The sequence below is a fragment of the Toxorhynchites rutilus genome, chromosome 1, assembly GCF_029784135.1.
Source record: "Toxorhynchites rutilus septentrionalis strain SRP chromosome 1, ASM2978413v1, whole genome shotgun sequence".
In the NCBI taxonomy this organism is placed as follows: domain Eukaryota; kingdom Metazoa; phylum Arthropoda; class Insecta; order Diptera; family Culicidae; genus Toxorhynchites; species Toxorhynchites rutilus.
Window position 1 is genome coordinate 175862542 of NC_073744.1, and position 20036 is coordinate 175882577.

Sequence of the window (20036 nt, forward strand, 5' to 3'; positions counted from 1 at the left end):
CGGCATTTGCAACACACCTTCCCAGCTGACAACCAATCACCGTCAAAGCAACACAAAAACATAAATAATTTATCAACCCTCGTCTGAAATGCTGATCCGTTTCTGCTGATGATGTGAGCGTTTGTGACTTCTGGTTCGGTGCGGGTGGCGCTACTTTTACTTATTGTTTACACCTTAGTTCGGATAACAATCCTTTTCCAAGCATCGCGAGGCCATTACGATTATTTGAAATGTTAGAAGTAGTGTACATCGGCCTCGACCTCGATCTGCATTAGCTCCCGCAAGCATCGTCACCAAATAGCTGACGGGAGACAGAGAGAACAACAAACAATGCAGGGAGAAGGACAACGGACCCGACGTCTTTCGTCCGGCGAGGCAGGAGGTTCACCGGTCACTACCGAAACCGACGGCTCTCGGCTGAGCGTGATAGCGAAGCAACCCCTGTACTTCCTTACCCGTACCGACGAAGGTAACTTCACCGTGACCAATTCGGACATCGTTTGGACGGTGATTTCGATTCTGAGCCGAATAGTGAGCATTTTTCTCAACATCAACCTCGCCTATGACTATTACCGGAAGGGTAAAGTGGATTACTTCATCTGGACCACTTGCGGCATTCTGGTCCCGGGAGTCGTGACCAGTGCACTCACGGTTCACATGTGAGTATCCCGGATTGATGCATTAGATGAGCATTATTATTTAATCCATCGCATTTCGTTCTTCATAGGTATTTGGAGGACATGAAAGAGCACAGAAAAGTCCGCAAGAGGTGCTTTGAGATGCTGATTTTTATCATCATCGTGCCTTTCTTCTTCCGCTACTGCCAATCGCTGGCATACGCTATCCATAGCAAGATCGCTGAAACGCGCAATGATCGTGAAACCCAGAAGAAGTACTACGAATTTATGATCCAGGAAGACAGCGATGTGGCGTTGGTACGGATATTTGAGTGCTTGCTGGAGGCAGCTCCACAGAAAATCCTTCAGCTGACCATCGTTTTGTCGGGCGAAGATCGAATGACTTGGCCACAGTTGCTGGCAATACTGGGATCAATCACGGGCATTGCCTGGTGTATGGCCTCGTACTATCGCTGCATAAGATTCTCTCAACCGGACAAGCGGCATATTTCTTGGCTGGGAACCATATCGCAAATTCTGTGGCACTTTTCTGTCACGATCTCACGGGTTCTCTCGATCGCCATCGTCGCCAGTGTGTTTCCAAAGTATATGCTGTTTGCCTGCCTAGCGCACTCGTTCATCATGACACAGTGGATATTCTTCTTTGACCGGTCGCCGTTCTGCAGTGCCACAACGGTACACAGCTTCTTGTTTTCCTTGGTGCTAGGCGTGGTGTTTATCTTTACCTATATCCTGCCTCGGGTGGGACGTACATTTTATCGCTATCTGATCTACTACAGTCTATGTGGGATGGAGAACCTAGCGTGTGTGATTATCTACCTCTGTTATGTACGAAATAGCACCATCAAGGATTCGTACTATCTGCCAATGCTTTGCACGGCCTCGGTGGCGCCCTTCATGTTTGGGATTCTCTGCATGGTGTGCTATTATAAAAATTTTCACCCGAACATTATGTCACGGAAGCCTGAGGGTTGTGGCGGATCTTCGCCCAGTGAAAGTTCCAGTAGAAACGGAATCGATGAGTTGCAGCCCAATCCCGCAGCGGTTGTGGGGGACTTGGTAACGAAAAGCGGCGGCGACCATCGATAAAATGGAAGAGATACGGAGTCTCATACCATATACCAACAGTAAGTATTGCGCTGTATAGTGTTAAGAACGAATATTATTCGCAGGGCGGGACGATAAACATTTCAGTGTGTTGTGTTTTTATACCGGGAATGATCAGACTGAACCATCGATTGATTGTTCATTGAATGAAACCAATATATTGGATAGTACTCATTATTTATTAGGCAAATAATATATACACATCTCATTAGGATTTTGACAGAATGCCGCCGCTAAATTTTCCATCCGAACATTCCCTGGTTTTACCCGAATATTTATTGGAGACTCTATCATATGTGCACGAGACGGAGGCGTATCAAAACAATCGGCCATGCATGATGCGCTTCTTATCGCGCGCACACACAGCACGGCTCCCGCATAAAACGAGAAAGAGAGTATGTAAATAAAACCGCTTCCCTCACTGTTGAACCCCGTCGTTGATTGTGGACTGAACGATGTGTTTGTGCCATAATACAGTGGTTGAATCCAACAATCGCGCACGCATCGCACAGGTTCAGTCTCAATCGGCGAGTGATCGGGACGGAACGGGAAGATATCTGCGTCCATCTATCCCAGGCAACAATTTCGTTTCGTCGTGATTGTTTGTTCCCCTCAGGCGTTTTGTTATCGTAAGTGTGCAACGATGAATGAATCTTCGAATTGATTGATTGTTAAAATCTACTTTACACGTTTTCGCGCATTTATCAAATATTTTCGCTTTACGTTGCCATCACAAACAAGCATTTTAAGTGTGCTTTGAGCTCGCTCCCATCATATGTTAGTGCGCACGCGTTGGTGTGTATGTGTATGGATTAGCTTTTGTTTTGTCAAACTTGCTTAAGTCAATCAAACGCAACAGCAAGCAGCCACAACACCGCTACGAAATTAAAATCTGAAGTGAGTGAATTGTGCAAATACAAATCTTGTTAAATCCCATCATCATCCGTCTTGTGTCAGTCTGGGAAGGCGAGATAAAATCTTTACTGATTGCGGCTTGTGATACCTGAATATCTTGCTGATTCCAAAATCAAATCATGTCCCAGTGATTCAACGACAAAAAATTCACTCTTGCCTTTGCAGAAACTATCGCGCACACATAATGGTTGCGGTAATATCATCGTAGGCAGTGCAGCTATTCAACGCCGAGGAGTCTGCAGCTGTGCACGATCGGGTGTTACTGCTGCAAATATTGGTTTGTTTGGGTAGCGGTGCAATTGAGCCAAGCCAAGGGCGCACTTACCAGGAATAGCGCAGTGAACACTCTTTGTGTGAGCATCCATGAAAGTGAATGATGAAAGTGGTAAGTATTATTTTAGATTCGAGTTTTGCTAGAATTTTTTTGAAATTTATTTGAAGGCTTTTTCAGCTGGAAAGTGTGTTTGAAATCATAAATTTACGTTCAAGTGCGTGTTTCATTCTTAAATACAGAATAACAGTTGAAAATTAATGACTCAATTAGAAAATCGTGCTTCGGTAGTCTTCGATTTGGGCTAAGTTTTTTTTGTTTGTCAACTACTCATTGGTTCTCAAGCAAAAATATTGTTGGGGCTTCCAAAGCATCTCACATACATATGGTCTGTAGATGATGCATTAGATAGAGATCGAAATAAATTCTAGATAGGTAAAGGGTGGAACGGTCAAAAATTATTCGAACATAATTGAGCGCACATCGATGATGTTACAGGGTGTCAACTACCTTGAAAATCCTTGAGAATCAGGGAATATAAGGGAATTTCATCTTGATGAAACTTGATGAAACTTTGTAAGTTGGTTTCGACGAGTCTTTGAACAAGACCACAAAGAGATAGAGGTTGCAGATGGATCTGAATGTCAGATTTTGGGATGAAGAAGAGAGGTGGGAGGTGGTAAATCGTTACATGACGTCAATGTTCTTGAAACGTTCTCAAGCATCAGAGATCAACTTGCAGCTTTTAAAGAATGTCTGGGAATTGTATATCTTAACAGATTTCTTCTTGTGTCGATGGACTGTACCAACGTGAATCGGTCATATTACGTGAGGCGGACTTTCCAAATGGAGAAACAAAATTGAATCTTTAATTTGGCTAGCTTCGGATTGCATATTCATCAATAGATTGATAGATTCGAAAAACTCGCCAAAATTATACAACAGACAAATCTTGAAATGTCGCCTGGAATGTGGAACATTGGTTTTAAAGCTTATGATGCATTGATATATCCTTGATCTCGCCGTCTTTGATTCCGATAGAAAAATGGCTGGAAAACGATTGGAGAAACTTTTGACTAATGATCCTATTGACCTTTTTGATATTTGACGGATTTTTGACGTATCAGTAAAGGTCAAGCAGACTTAGCACTGAAACAGAATTGATAGCAACAAAAGCAACAAGTTTGCTCACTATAATCCGAAAAATAAACGACCGGAGCATTTTTGTAAAGGATAGGTTTAGGGAACTTTTTACCAAAAATGGTCTACTGTCCAACGTTGAGAGGTCCTTTCCATTAATACCGAATGTTTTAAGAAAACGTTTGTGAGGTTGTGATATGCAAAATATTCAGCATGTAATCACTTTGGAAGGATAGCATCAATAAAAAATGTTGAGCTTGTTAATCCAACGAGTTCGAAATTCTCATTCTCTCTATCTAGAAGACAAGGAAAGCTGGAAGAAAGAAGCGTTTGCGTTAAATGAGTTAATCAATGAGTAAGTTAATACAACGGCTAGGGGAAGTAGAAGTGAAATCTGTGGAGCTAAAACGAAAAAAAAAATTGGAAACGCACAGAAGGAAGCCGAAAGATTGCAAGGAAAAGCATTTTGTCAAAATCGCAACAGTTTCATGAAATTGGTCCGAAACAAAATGGATATGACTCATTATATACAAGTGGTTAAGGGTCTTTCAAGATAACTTTGAACTGTATTAGTGAATCAATTTTTTTATCTTTAACGGCCCTTTTCATTCATCGTTTAAGTTAATTAAAAATCACAAACAATTTATTTGTAGGAAGATATCAACACACGTTCTTAAATTTAATTGTTTAAGCTAACTAAATGTTTTAAGAACTACAACTAAAGTACTAGTAGAGAATTTTATAACGAGTCTACGTCTGGAATTTTTCTGAAAAATTACTGGAAAATCAGGGAACATCAGGGAATCTGCTTTCGGGTTTTGGGTGGACACCCTGTGTTAATACTAGTGATGGAACGGACAGTGATTTAGCCTGATTTTTCGATCTTAGAGTTCAGGTTCAAGAAGAGGTAAGGTTCAGTCATTGCCGTCTTCAACAATTGTTAAACGAAACAAAAGCGAAGAAACTGAATAAAACGTTACACGCGTAGCTCAGGACACCTTTTGGAACGACGAAGTGGCGAAGCAAGATAATCGCCAATATCGCGACCAGGCAAAAAATAAACAATTGTTAACAAAATCGACTGTTGTGTGAAAATATTGCGAATCAACTGGCGAGGTTTGCTAGAATTTATATTTTACCCCTTTGGTGTAGTATTTACGGCGAAAGACTGTTCTCTGAAAATCACTTGATGGGCTCCAAAATTTTCCAAACGTTAACGGACGGTTTAACGTTTTACACCATCAACACCATTCACTGTATGGTTGTCAATCAGATCAATCCGAATGACGTTTGAAAAAAATAAAATTAATAGAGTTGGCAAGTTTAAAAAACTACACTTAATAATCTTAACATTACATCTTAGGCTTATAAAGTTTACACTGCCAGACTCGTTCGAGTGACATTTCCGTTTACAACTTCTCACTCGAGATTTATAAAGTCGTCCGACATCGTGGATAAGATCTTCTCGTTCTTGAATATTTCGGACTCCATCAGAACCCTTGTCCCCCAATGCTTTTAATAGTACGAACATTTTTGCAGCAATCGATGCAAATATGACCCTCCTTGCAATGGCTATCTCTCTCAAAGTTAGATTTAGATAGTGAGGTCGGTCACTGTTTCACGGATTTATTGTGGAAAAAAAAATAAATTGTGATATTTGGAAATTCTTCACAAACTGATCTCTCGTTCCAAAAATTTGTATGCTTATACGCTTGGATTGTGATCACTGATACGGAGGGGGGGCTTATTGCCGATCAATAAATGGCACTCATTTATTAGAATTGACCTTCCAGCAATTGGGTGTGCGGAGCCGACTTTAAACATTAGAAGTCGATCTTCAACGAATTTTTTTTATCTGTATTAGAGTGATTTCCAACTCATTTGGCTGGTTCGTCACTTTTTACTTCCATTTTTGGAAGAATGTCGGGAGTGAGAATTGAACTCGTGACCTTTAGCGTGAGAGGCATGTATATTACCACTACGCCAGATCGCCTCCTCTCTTCAACAAATGAAAACAAGGTGTATTCACATCGATGGACTTTAAATCTTATACTGAAGGTTTGTTCCGATCTCTCTCCTGTACCGAATGTGTTCGAGACATAGATAGATGTGATCTTGCGATTTTTCGATGGTAGAACTCTCTGTTGCTTTCCTTTCATGTAACAATTCTGCTCCAGGATCTGATAAAATTGAGTTCGATTTGCTAATGTGGCCTGATTCGGCGGAACATATCGCTTGTTAAATTTGTTCAATCAGTTTCTTGAGTATAATATGTTACAGTTATTGAAGAAAAAACGGAAAACCCACGATCGAGCGCAATATAAGGTGACAAGGGGACGGATGATTGTTTTGCCTTGTTTTCTTCAGAGATGACTTCAATGACTTCAGTCTTCCTGGACATAAAAGAACCTTTGAGTAAGTTTCAATAGAGGTCTTGTTAGAGGCCTGTCACCTGTATTGAATAACATGTTATAAGTTTGCTTTATGAGAAACATTTGAATTTTTCTCACGAAGATTCGGCAGTGACTCTCCTACATAGGTCGATAGAAGATTATTGAGTGATTTTTACATACGCTTTTATATCATCGCTGTGGCTAGGTCCTGGACCATTGTACGATTCCGGGCAATAAGAGGGTTGATTCACTAGCAAAGATGGTGGTTTGAAGGTTTTTTAGCACCAAATCGCATTCAAAAAATGTATGCTTAAGTTTAGTTTCAAACTGTGGTGTAACAGTCTGGACTTCATCATCCACACTTTCTCTCTTATGTCTAATGTTGCGTTGTTCTTTCACAAAAAAAAACCTTGCCATACGATTAGACCTCGATTTCATGTCCATAACCCGTTTTCGATCAGTATTTTCACAATCTCTTTACTCCCCTTACCCTACCGAAAAAAAATATCATCCTACTAACCTCCAGTCATTCGCAAGTAATAAGTTTCCCATTCTAGCCATCATACGATTAAACAAAAATGAATAAATAAAAGAGCTTGGCTCCTTAAAATGTATGAAACCTATGAACCAATGAAAATGATCGAATTTGAAGAATCAAGGCTTTGTTTTTACTTTGAACCCGTTTACTTCGAAACGTATCTTGTATATTAACATTGCATCAATTTCACTTTTCTTCGTACACACCATGTCCATCGCCGTATTAACGCGATTCACAAAGCTGTGACTGCTGCTCCTTTCGCAAACAAACACACCTGTGAGACAGGTGGGGTAGCAAGCGTGCTCAATACAATGCTTCCTCGTCAAACGCGCGCTAAACGGGTGCTAAAATGGTAAAAATAAAACGCCACGAGAGTACACAGGAAAAGTTAGCGTTCTAAATTGTTATGCAAATATGGTGGGAGAGCGACCGATAATAGGGGAGCAGTTGGGCCCATCCATCGAATTAGACCGTCGTTAGCTTTGTGTGAATAGATGTAATTTTATTGCTTTCTATCGTTCTTTTGTCACACAGATGCTGCTGACCTACCCAAAGTATTTTGTTGTACTTTGTCTCGTTTTGTTCGTGGCAGCCGTCCACGGGCGGATAGTGGCGGATCACCCGGATTCAAATTCATTGTCGACCGAGAGTTCCGTTACTACTCATCAAGCGGTGGTGTCGCTCGAAGCAGAACAACACAACGCAACGATTGAAAGCGTGGTTCATCCTACCACAAGTTCGACAACCACATCTACTGAAGCAACCACATCCACGGCATCATCATCCCCATCAACAGAATCGACCTCAACGACGGTGTCGACAACAACCACCACGACGAGTACGACAACAACCAGCAGCACAACAACGACTGCTTCAACATCAACAACCACCGTCCCGACCACCACCACTACCCTGATCCCTCCCACGAACGAGCTTGACTGCTACAATGCAGCACCGGAGCTCTGCCGGAGTCGCACCGCCAGCGAGTGTGAATGCAACCCGGACCCGTTGATTCACGGGGCGCTTTTCTGCTGCAACGTGACCGACATAAAAAAGGCGATCGGATGTGCTCCGAATGCACCCGCCGATGGGAATGGGGGCAGTGCGTGGAAGTACATCCACATGCGCAACGTCACCGTCCGTGAGTTGGAGCTGAACGTATCAAATCGTTACACTAGGATGCTGCTTTCGCTTTCGATTACGGACGGGGCGATCCAGAAGATTAGCAGTTCTTTTGCGCGCTTCTCGTCACCGGTTTGTTTGAACGTCTCCAACAACAATATCAGCGAGATTGAACCGAGAGCCTTCCGCGAGTTGAGACAGTTGACTACGCTGGACATATCCCACAACAATTTAACTACGATTCCGTCCAAAATTTGGAAACTGCGGCTGGATATAAGGTAGGGGAGCAATTCCATTTGAATTCGAAGGTAGATTTTTTTTTGTATTTTTTATTTTGCTCATATTTTGCAGACGCAGTACAATTTGTACATTTTGTATTATCGGGTAACCATTTTGACTCTGTCTCTACTTTTGAGAAGGACTTAAACAAATATTGATTGAATTTTTTCAAAAAATATGACTCAGAAACGGTTGGTCCAATTGATTTGGGTCTTCCGCAATGACTTAGGTTATTATTGGGGCTGCATGGAGCAAGTATGCACTTTTGAAAGAATGTTTTATTTCCAAAATAACACTTAAATCTCAATTTTATCAAAAAATTTTTTGATGCGTCGCAGCGGACAACAAATGAAGTTTATTGCACAGTGCGCCAAGATGGAAAAGTAATGGACAAAAAAGTAATTTTTTTTAAGTTGGATTTTTGAAAACTGTTGTAATGATACTTATAGATGTTTTTTTATGAAAGTACGCATAATTTGCAATAAAAAAGATGCACGGCAAAATTTTTGCTAATTGCTACCGCCCCCGAGAAACAGTGATTTTAAAATCAAATTTACTGAAAATCACACATTTTCGGTCGTTTTCGGGTTTTTTTTCTAGTTTATTCAAACAAGAAAATTATTTTTCTAGATGTATTTTATTTCAAGTTTTCATACAATGATAGAGAGTCGTATTTTATTTCAGATTTCTTATTGTTTTATAATGCCTACATTTTTTTTACTACCATTACAGTTCGAAACATTGCCCAATTTATATTTGATCTACGGAAACTGGAATAAATGAATAGCTTTTTGTGTTTCTTGTATAGTAATCGCTCTTGAATATTGTTCTTAAGGCTATTGCTTCGTTTTTTCATACTCTGTTGTAGTTACATAGGAAAATAAAATTTGGGTTAGTTGCTCTTCATTTCCTTTCGCTTTTGAGCCCAATCGAATAGTCTCTTTGCATTTTCGATGCGATGTTCACGTTCTTCAGCTAGACGACTAACCCTTGTAGCCATGCATTTCATTGTTCCTCCTAAGGCATCGCAGGGTCCTTTACCATGCAATGTTTCTTTCTGCTTTCTATTTTTATTTGGGGATGCAGCTCAATCGGACACGGAATAAATTTCGTTTAAATTGAAATGCTTTCCTTGACGTATAAAGTTAATCATTTTTAAGTTAACGGACATAGAATCATGACGCAAATCTTTGGAAATTACTACAAAACTCAAATGATTGAGCATGCCTTTTTCATTGAAATAAATCGCAAATGGATGAATGGTTGCTTGCTGCGCATTCCAGTTTTGAATTTAAACTTCATCCTGTAGTACAAAAATGTAATTTTCTGAAAAATCATATATATCTACACATTCTTCTTCCCGCAAGATATTTTTTTTTATTTTTAAAAAAGTAGAATGCTCTCCTAATTAAATCTTGTGGTATCAATTTTTCTAACTTTTGAATGAAATAGGAAGCAAACTCATTCTGTTTAGTGAACGTCTCTTTATCGCATCAGTCAGTTGTGACCAGGGCTCGGCAAAGTCATATGCAGGGGGCTATAAAGCCATCGACCTTCGCATTCAATTGGAAATGAGTTTTTGCTTCTTCCAGCAGTTTCTCCGACAAAATGGATCAACACTCATTCGGGTCCTCTCGCTACTGCCTATTCTAACGACACTCCGTGCTCATTTCATTCTTCGTCGTCAAATGGAGTACATGAAAAAGCGGTAGTAATATACCTGATATTCTACTTACGTTGTGCATGTATCGATGTTTGAGTTCAAGGTGGGTAAACAATGGCCGTCCGTTAAGTTAAGTTTTCAAGTTTTCATTTCGCTTTATATAAACGTTAAAATAAGATTGTGAAGAGGCAGATTTGTCATTTGTCACGTCAATTTGAATAACCATTTGCTAGAATTGAATTGACTAAAAATGAATTGAAGGATTATTGACGTTGCTGTCATGTTATCATGCTGACTGCGATTTTCATGTTTCGTCTTCGAAAATGTCGGACCATGTTTGTGACCCATTGTTCAAAAATAATTTCGTCATCAAATTTTTCATCCATTTTTTCTAATAAACTTTTTCACATCGGCGTAAAAAACAATCTACTGCAGCATTTTCAACACTTTTAATTCATTAGATAAGACGTATTTCTTTAAGCTGTGGGTTGTGAGATTTACATTTTTTCAAATGGTACAAACAAATACGTTGTGAGTTCCCAAGCTAGTTAAGAGTTTACAGTTTTTAGGCCGGAGTTGATGAAAATCCGATTTGTATTTCAGTGTTCAATTCCTTGAATCGGTTGTAGGCAATGTGGTAGTCATGAGCCTTTTTTGAATAGCTTGGCGCTTTCCGTCCTTCCTAATTGTTACACAATCACGCTGACCAGGCATTGTTCGACTGATTTCATCATCCTCGTTCAATGTGCGTGCTTGATATTTTCATCCAGGCCACTGGCTACTCTTGGACCAATAGTAGATGGTACGCCGCTTTTAATCGGTAATCTATTCGCTACCGTTGCCGTGTATAAAGTTTTCTTGAATGTTGTTTTTATTTTCTCGGCTGTCTATTTAGCTCTTTCCATATGTTAGTCTAGATGAATTTTCGGAAAACTAAGTATGCTAAGTTGCTTAATTAGGTAAGGTCTTCACACCCAGAAAGTTTGATTAAGTTCTGAGAGGGTCATGCCAACATCTGGTCGAGTTGGCGCGAAATCCGTCAATAGTAACCTTAAACATTGTGGAAGACACGAAATCAACCGGAAATCAATGATGCAAATTGTCCTTTTTGGTCATAAAGAATGCGCCTGCAAAATTTGAGCCAAATAAAAAAAAAATTATGAATAATTTGCGGTGGAACAGCTCAGGGTCGTTTATTAGTGTAATGGCGTGGTTGGAACGCGTAATATTTTTCTTTAAATTCATTTTTTTTCCAGAGGCAACATCGGTATGCTGTGCAAATCGCTGTTGGAATCGGTGAAGGAGGGGGACAAGTTTATCGACCCGGAGGGGACATTCTGTCTCACCAACCGTACCTTCAATTGGTTCGATTCAACGGACAGTATTCCGGTGCACCAGCTTGTGCTTAGTCAGCGGGTGCAGGACGATTGTCCTCAAGGCTGCACTTGTGAGTTGGATCGGTTGAAATTCGATTTGAACAATACTGAGAGAAAAAGAATTACCGCTGGGGTCGATTGCTCTGGACGTGGCCTCGTAGATTTTCCCGAGACATTGCCACAGGATACGGTTACGCTTAATATTTCCAATAATAATGTAACGACCTTCCATCCGTTGTATGTCGCAATCCGTAATAATGGAACTTGTTTTTCTTCCAGATTACCAGCCTCAAAGCTTTGATCGGTAAACCTTACCACTCGTTGGAACGTCTCTACGCCGACGACAATCAAATAACCACCCTGAGCGATTTGGAGGGAACGGATTTCATCTCGCGGTTCACTTTCTTTTCGATTCGTCGCAACAAGCTGAAGACGATTCAAACCTACCAATTCAAGTCCAATCTGGACCTGGGTACGTACATGTTTCTCGAGGGCAACCCAATGACCTGCGACTGCAACGCGGCAAAGAATCTGAAAAATTGGCTGCTGAGCAAGAAGGCCCAGGTACTGGATCACGATCAGATATACTGCGAGGGAAACACCCACCTGCCGAAGATGGTGCAAATTCAGGAGAGCAAACTGTGCCAATCGCAGCACGATTGGACCGATTACATCTACTATCTGATCGCGACGGAGATTATCCTGCTCATCGCACTAATCTGTAAAGTATCGTACGATTATTGGGTGTTCAAAACAGCTGGTTATCTACCGTGGCCTGCGAACAAGATGCCCAAATTGCCGTGTGATTGTTTATGCGAATGATTCACAAAATGGCCGGAATTGGGGGTAATCCGTCTCTCTCTCTAAGAGCTGTGTATTCTATAAAATTTTTAATCTGTGCCTCACATGTAAATGTCTGTGATTGTGTAGAATCAATTAGAATTTCGGAGAATCTGTAGCACCGCTTGAAACGGGCTCAAGACTATTTTTAAACAGAAGTCTAACGTTAACCAACCAATTGCTTTATTCATCTATAGAAAACAGAGAATTCATTGAACCTTCCCACTTTTTTTCTTCATCTGTACAGAAGATTTTCCTCCACCGTTTTGCTGTTGTTTTTTCGCCTTACTCTTGGCAATCATTTTCTTCCGTTTCGCCCGTTCCTGCATTTCGAATGCCGGCAGCGTCCGAATGGCCGCTCGCTTCGGTGCCTTCTGTTCCAGCTTCTTTCTTTCCCGTGTGGTGCTCTTCCTCAGTTTCAGCATGTACTCCGGAACACTTCCGCCAGCGCTCTTTATCAAATGTGCGATGCTTCTCAGATTGGTCGTATCGTCTTTCGTAAAATAGGTAACTGCCTTGCCGCGTCTTCCAGCACGACCCGTCCTCCCGATTCGGTGCACGTAGCTGATGGTCGAAGGTGGAAAGTCATAGTTCACGACCAAATTAACACCCTTAAAATCGATCCCCCTACTCATCAGTTCGGTACATATCAGAATCCAGATTTTTCCCTCCCTAAACGATCGCACCACATTGTCCCGTTCCTTCTGGCTCCGATCGGCATGAATGACATCCACGTTCAATCCGTCGTAAATAAGCTCGGTGAACAACTGCTGCGCTCGATCTTTGCTCTGCACAAACACCAACACCGGTGGAGTCAATCCTTTGTGGACCATCTCACGGATTGCCAGCAGCTTCCCGCTCTCGCTCCCCACAAACAGTAGTTCCTGCTCGACCAGATCCACTGCCGAATTAATGGCCCCAACTGAAAAGCGAACTCTGTTTGGCATATTGGCACCAGCCCATAGCGAAACATCCTTGGTCAGAGTTGCGCTGAAAAACGCCACCACCTTGCAGGGATTGGTACACGCACCCATGATCGAATCCAACTGCTCCCGGAAACCGTTTTTGGACTCCTCAAACAGCTTGTCGGCTTCATCAACCACAATGTACTGAATGTTGCTTAGATCGATCAACGGTGGATTACGATTGGCCAGAAAGCAAATCCGGTTCGGCGTTGTCACCAATATATCGTAGTGTTTCTTGCTCTCCAACCCGTAATCGGTGGTCGTTTCATCGACCTTAGTTATAACGTGAGTTCTCAGATTGATGTCTTCACACAGGCGTAGCGCTTCCCGTTGGGTTTGTTTGGCCAACTCACGCGTAGGACAAACGATGAGGGCTCTGAATCCACACTTCATTGGTTTCTTCAGGTGGTGAATAATCGGTATCAAAAACGCAGCCGTTTTACCCGATCCAGTCGGCGCACAGGCATGCAGTGGGTGACCTTCCAGCAGCACCGGGATGGCTTGCATCTGAACCGGGGTAGGAGCTTTGTAGCCACATCCAACAATGTTCTTGATCAATTGATTGGAGACGTTATGACTCTCGGCAAGTCGCTGGAAGCACTCGATTGGATCCGGAATGGGTACAGAACTCCTCTTCACCTTAATCTGATGGATGTTTCTCAACCGGTTCACCTTCATTTGCTTGGCTCGCCCCAACTGTTCCGGGGTCAGGAGTCGCCTTTTCTTTTTTGACGCTCTGTCGTCATCGTCTCCATCCTCGGATTTGATCTCTTCCTTAATCTCATCTTCGCTCAGCAGCAGTGGGCTGTGAGTAAATTCGTGAAGTGGCTGTCCCTGTGTTCCGCCCTCATCGGAACTATCTTCCTCTTTGATTTCTAATTTTACCACCGTTGAACTATCGTCCGTTTTTTTATGTGGTTCATGCTGGCGAATATAACACGGAATGAACATTGCTGAATAGAGTTGGAATTTGTGTGCGTGTATTTACCTTTCGTTTCAACAGTACATTATTTTTCGGGGAGAATTTAACACCGCATGTTAGTTTCCGAAAAATATCGCTTGTATCCATTGGAATAGTCTGGTTTACATGGGCAATAAATACGACTGACCACACGTGTTAATGTGGGGAAGAACAACAAAAATATTACCCACGGTGTACCAGCAAATGTCAAAACAAAAAAACCAATCTACAATCAGGGATGCTAGATGTGAAATTGTGTTCCGCTTTTGAAAATTTACAAAGTATGTGAAAAATTATATTTCTACCAAACATTCATTAAGAATAAAATTAAATAGAAATAGAGTTAATTAATCGAGACACTCTTTTTCTCAGTGCCATTTGAATTTTTTTTGAGTATGTTGTTCACTTATTATTTGCTGCCCTGCAGCAGCAGCTACGTCGTATAAAAATATTGCAATAGACTACAGAATATCAAGGTAAGTTTGATGAAGTACATATAATGATTTATGAAACATTGTTTTGAATTTTTTGTTAGATATTCAGAAAAAATTAATCATGCCGTGGGAAACATTAGAAAAACACCTGGCATCCCTGAATTATGATCAAGAGAATTTATTGTGTTGTTCTTAGATCGACCAATATAATTGAAGTGGAAGGTAAAACGTAATGTCAGAATTGCCGTTCGGACGTATCCCTTATGTTTGAACTTATTTATATAGATGGTATCCAATCAACACTAAACATTGACTACAGTTTCGCCGGCACGGTTGATTGCCGTTATGAACCAGCACATAAAAAACAAAGCTGCAAATTATACGCCAGTGGCGGTACCACGATCAAAGCATTCCTTGAATCACATTAGCCTAGCCAGCTGGCGGAAGCATATGCATAAAGGTTACTAGGTTACAATTTTCAACGACAACTGTTTATTTATTATACAGCTTCAAATACCTTCGACGAAATCAAATGTAACCATATCAACGTAAGTAATAACATAAACAAATCCAAACTTTTCGTCTTGTCATTCCTCATACGTCTTTTCTAAATAGTGTAAATTACGAGCCACCTGTTAACTCCACCATCTTGGGATCGACCAATTAGTGGCAGAACGGGCAGAACGGGCAGAACTCAATGAGATACATATGAGGTGGAACAGTAGGCAGAGTACATTTGTATTAGTAAACAAAATATGGTGTTGTCATTATTTACATTCAATATGGAATGTATATGGAAGAGACGAAACAATATTTAAATAACTCACAATTTAATCATGTCATGAGAAAAAAGGCTCATGAAATCATGTATTGTGACTTAATTCCATAATTTAAGGAGCAAAAAAGCCCAGAGAACAGTATTATTCTCAGTCCTCGAAAATAGCAGAATTTTCAATGATATGTTGCTAAATTGTAAACTATTTTCCTCAAATCACTTACACCTGTACTGGGAGCCTTCCAAAATATCATCACATCACCGCGAAAATAACGAAAATTTGTTTGTTTCTATGAAGGTGAGAGAGTGAAAATGACGAACAAAAATATCACTTTTAGGGCGATTACACATTATCCGGTTTTTGCCGGACCGGTCCGAAACCCAAATGGCAAATTTCGACCGTACCAACCTCTTTACGGCGCCGTGATGCAGCCGTCTACTGCGACTACAATGTCCGGTGACCGGACAAGCATTACACGCGATGACAATAGTATTGTGCCGACGTCTGGTGGAGACATCAGTTTGGGAAAGCAAATCATTCTCTATAAGATTATCGGACCTTTTAAGTTTCAAGTTGTTTAAATTTTGAATGAAAATTTTTACTTCATGTTATTTGATTACTTAGAACCCGTGAACTGATTATCATTTAATCATTTTTGTATAATTTTCTTCATATTTTCACTGAAACTCATAATTGTAATACAAAATCATCATCAAATATAATTATTGATCAGGGGGTTTACTCCACTTGCAAAAGAACGTGTTACTCCATTACGAAAATAACATATTTTATAAGAAGAAGTTAATTTTCATTCATAACTTTTATTTTCAAACATGTGTTTATTGCACCTGAAAATCTATTATCACTATCATTTCCCAAAAGCAGAGCAAGAAGTTCCATGCCATCAACGCGGATTGACAGTTGTTTGTCATGTCTGTTAGTATTAGTACAATTCAGGCAGTTTTTCGTCCCATGTATTAGTATGTGTGTGCTATTGACGTTTGTTTGTTGTTTTTGAAATTCAGAATTTGCAAGTGATATGGATGGATTTACATTTACTCCTTTATTTCGCTACTGTGGAAAAAGTTTAGTGATGCAGGTTTCTGCTCAAAGCAAAGCAATGGTGAGCGATTTTATCGAGCTGAATGTGAAGGTCAGTTTTTGTTAATTTGAACACACCAAAAATAGCACTCTAGTAATATTCTTATTGGGCATTCCACACAGTTCGACCTGACCCGGAAAGCGATCGATGACAAGGCTCGGCTCGAGGAGCTCAAGACCAAACTGTCTGTCATGTGACCGGTGATCAAGATGTTCTCCTGCCCGATGCAGAAGCATCCGCTCTGTCAGAGCAAAATCATCCAGCTGGCATATCTGATTCGGTCATTTTTCGCCTAGGATCCGCGTATTGATAACTATGTGTTGATGCGAAATACGCTCGAGAAGCCGTCCCTGCCCCGGGAGTACGCGCTCGAGGAATCTGCGGAAGCAGTGATGAAATAGTTTCTGAAGGAAAATTATGTTGTTCTAATCGTAAAGATTCATACTGCAATGGTGGAATTAAAAGACACTCTAGAATAGATGGATTATCTCGTAGGCTAATTCTAAGAAAACCACAGGAAGTGAATAAATAATTGAGTAGTGCCCTTAGCTTACGAAATGTTTTTTTTTGGTTTATTCAAATTCTATTGGAAATATGTGGCAACAGAGTGTATGGATTGAATAAGACTGTTTGTGTAAGTTTGGAAATAAAACAATTTATATATATGGATATGGATAAATACACCGCAACTGGACTTTTAAATTTATTTGTCATTGAATTGTATTTTGAAATGGGGCGAGAAGATTCACACCTTCGACCGCTGGATCGCACCTATCGGTAATAATACCGTCCTGATGCAGGATGCGCGTAATTTTCGCAAGATCTGCCGTGTTCCTGGTGTGCCACATTTTAACACGGCCGTATATACTCTCCAAAGGAACGTAAATTTGAGAAGACTCGTAATTGCTGCAGCAGCTGTGGTTTCAAGGTTTTCCGTATACAAACGGCTGCATGTAGCAGGAGTATTTGCAGCAATGTTTACCTGTCAATCCACTATATAAATAAATGCATGTATGTGTATGTGAGAGATGCACGGTTTTGTGTAGCGCGAGGTCTTTTTCACATTGTTATCCGGTTATCCGTCCAAACCCAGCGGCGCTTTTTGAAACCGGTCCGGCTGAAACCGGATAATGTGTAATCGCCCTTATTCATCTTTTCCGACATCATTTCACGAATATCCACTGCACACTGTCACATTATATGCATATTCAGTGGGACTCCACGAAAAGATCTGTTTTTAATCGATAAGAAACTTGCCGAAAAAAGCGTTTTCATATGGATGTGGAAGGCAATTGAACATAAACACAAATATCAACGTCACAATGTGAAAAGTAGCTATGGCAGCGCATGCTATCACACACACTACGTTCGCAAATTCTGCCATCTAATAATCCTCCTCATGGCATTACCCTCATTTCTAGCGCACTGATGCGCATCTCTAACAACACGCATGAAATTTTTGTAGTGTCATCTGTTGCAAACTGGAAACGAAAATTTATTCATGTCCGCGTTGATGAATTAAAACACATTTTTGACGTAGGATTACGTCTTTCGGGAACATATTGGGGTACAAATTGAAAATCGAAAATCGAGCACATCGTGAAAATTGTCTAATTTCAAACGCTTATTGCTCAATCATTTCATGATGGATTGATGAATTTTTTGCGTCAATCGATTCTGGCACTCCATAATAATTTTTCATATTGAAGAAAATAATATATGTCATGAAACTAACTATCGAACTATTGAAAAATCTTAACTCCTATCCTAACGGAAATACTCTCTTTTGGTTGGTTGAAATTGACGATACATGTGGCGGTTCCCTAACAGAGACATCAAAACCAAGGTGCCTGGGTGAACTCGGCATTGCCAATATATGCAAGTCGGGGGCATTTTTATATTCCAAGTTGGGTGATGGATACGATTAATTCTAGCAAATAAAATCTAAATCTGGAACTTTAGTGTTGGTTGCTTCGTGAAATTTCATATCAATGACCGATCGTGTATTGTGAAAAATTTAGCACAAGTGTAAGTGTAAAATTGTTGTGTTAAAAATCACTTGATATATGAAACGCTTTATTTCAATTTTCATAAATAAAAACCAAGGTGTGTTCCCGCTCGAGAACGGGTCGTTCGGTTTAAGCTGTCTGTTTTGTTATGTTCATTTTCACTCAAGAAAAGTTTATACGGCGAGAAAAATTGGAAAAGTGAAGAAATATTAGAAAATGTGATTTCCCACATGCTCTATATATAGTATAGGTGTTGGTGTTGTTAGTCCAATTAAAATTCGCATTGGGTTGAATAAACATTCAGAAACTAAAAATTATAAAAGAAAATTACCTTTTCCATTTCAAATATTTTTCTCTACATTAAAGTAACATGTTTTTACTGATGTGAAAAATTGATGATTGTGTACGGTATTGGTACTTAATTATTATAAATTAGTGAGTCTTTTTTTTTCATCCATACATAACACAGGCAGCATCTAATCTAGGATCACAGAGGGCGGTTTTCATTATATCTCGTTCCACTTCAGCATCTTTTATGTGATACGTACTATCCAACGACTGTTTGCCATCCTTCTGTTATCATCACTCGGTAAACACTGGTGGAGTGAACAAGCAATACCGAACAACCAAACAAAACGGCTCTTTTCAGGGCCACCAAATCATTATCAAAGAGTTTGCCGATGTTAATTTTCCAACATATCAAAAATCAACAGATAGACTAACGGAATCCTACGTCAATTATGCGGTCGTGTCTCGGACACAACCCTCCTGTGACTTTTTTTACGATGAGATTTATTTCTTAACACCTCTTTGAATCGAAATACATTGCTTTCCTCGTTCAATAAGTGCATCAAGTGGCCGCTCGATCCTTCTGCTACAATCACTAATAAAAATAAAATTTATATATTAGTAATGAAGGTGTATTCCATATAATTCATTCTTTTTGAAGGTAAAATACTTCTTTGGTAAATACTTTTCATAATAAATAATAAATAATTCAACTAAAAAATGAGGAAGATTATACCGAATGCCTAGTAAAATAATTACTTCTTCTGGAAAGTTTGTAAAAAACACAAATCGTGAAGTCCAGACTTTTGAACCATGGTTTGAGGCTAACCTTTGGGATAATCGAGTGAAACCACCGACCCAATTCATCTTCATTCCACTTGCGTTGCCAGTTAGCGATGGTATTTTTGCGGACTAAAGAATAAAATTCATTGAAGGCGATTTGACGCTGATAAATATCGCCTTCAATTGCACCTACCTTTGCCAATGAGTCAGCCCTCTCATTACCCGGAATGGAGCAATGTGAAGGGACCCAGATAAAGGTAATGACATAACAGCGTCTGGATAAAGCACTCAAAATTTCTCGTATTCTCTCGAGGAAGTACGGCGAGTGCTTTTCCGGCCTCACTGAACGGATAGCTTCGACAGAGCTAAGACTATCCGTTACAATGTAATAGTGTTCAACAGGTCTTGAGGCGACGCTGTCCAGCGCCCAATGAAT

General features: G+C 40.3%; 3 protein-coding genes across 6 annotated transcripts; 2 read left to right on the forward strand and 1 right to left on the reverse strand.

The window, feature by feature from the left end:
* Positions 1-12: 12 nt before the first annotated feature.
* LOC129778867 (XK-related protein 6) lies at positions 13-1970 on the forward strand. The gene is made up of 2 exons (XM_055786021.1): positions 13-659; positions 728-1970. Exons 1-2 carry the CDS (start codon positions 331-333, stop codon positions 1725-1727), a joined length of 1329 nt encoding a protein of 442 aa, XP_055641996.1. The 5' UTR covers positions 13-330; the 3' UTR covers positions 1728-1970.
* Positions 1971-2225: 255 nt separating this feature from the next.
* Positions 2226-12456, forward strand: LOC129778852 (protein halfway). 4 transcript variants are annotated; one of them, XM_055785995.1, is made up of 6 exons: positions 2291-2374; positions 2487-2642; positions 2826-3045; positions 7537-8402; positions 11323-11659; positions 11722-12456. In XM_055785995.1, exons 3-6 carry the CDS (start codon positions 3034-3036, stop codon positions 12262-12264), a joined length of 1758 nt encoding a protein of 585 aa, XP_055641970.1. In that variant the 5' UTR covers positions 2291-2374; positions 2487-2642; positions 2826-3033; the 3' UTR covers positions 12265-12456. The 4 variants fall into 4 exon arrangements, with proteins under 4 accessions (XP_055641976.1, XP_055641970.1, XP_055641959.1 ...); XM_055786001.1 differs by lacking the exon at positions 2487-2642 and having other exon boundaries at positions 2226-2374; XM_055785984.1 differs by lacking the exon at positions 2291-2374 and having other exon boundaries at positions 2384-2642.
* LOC129778843 (probable ATP-dependent RNA helicase DDX52) lies at positions 12432-14424 on the reverse strand. The gene is made up of 2 exons (XM_055785971.1): positions 14236-14424; positions 12432-14171 (listed from the first exon to the last, which is right to left on the reverse strand). Exons 1-2 carry the CDS (start codon positions 14314-14316, stop codon positions 12492-12494), a joined length of 1761 nt encoding a protein of 586 aa, XP_055641946.1. The 5' UTR covers positions 14317-14424; the 3' UTR covers positions 12432-12491.
* Between the last annotated feature and the right edge of the window lie 5612 nt (positions 14425-20036).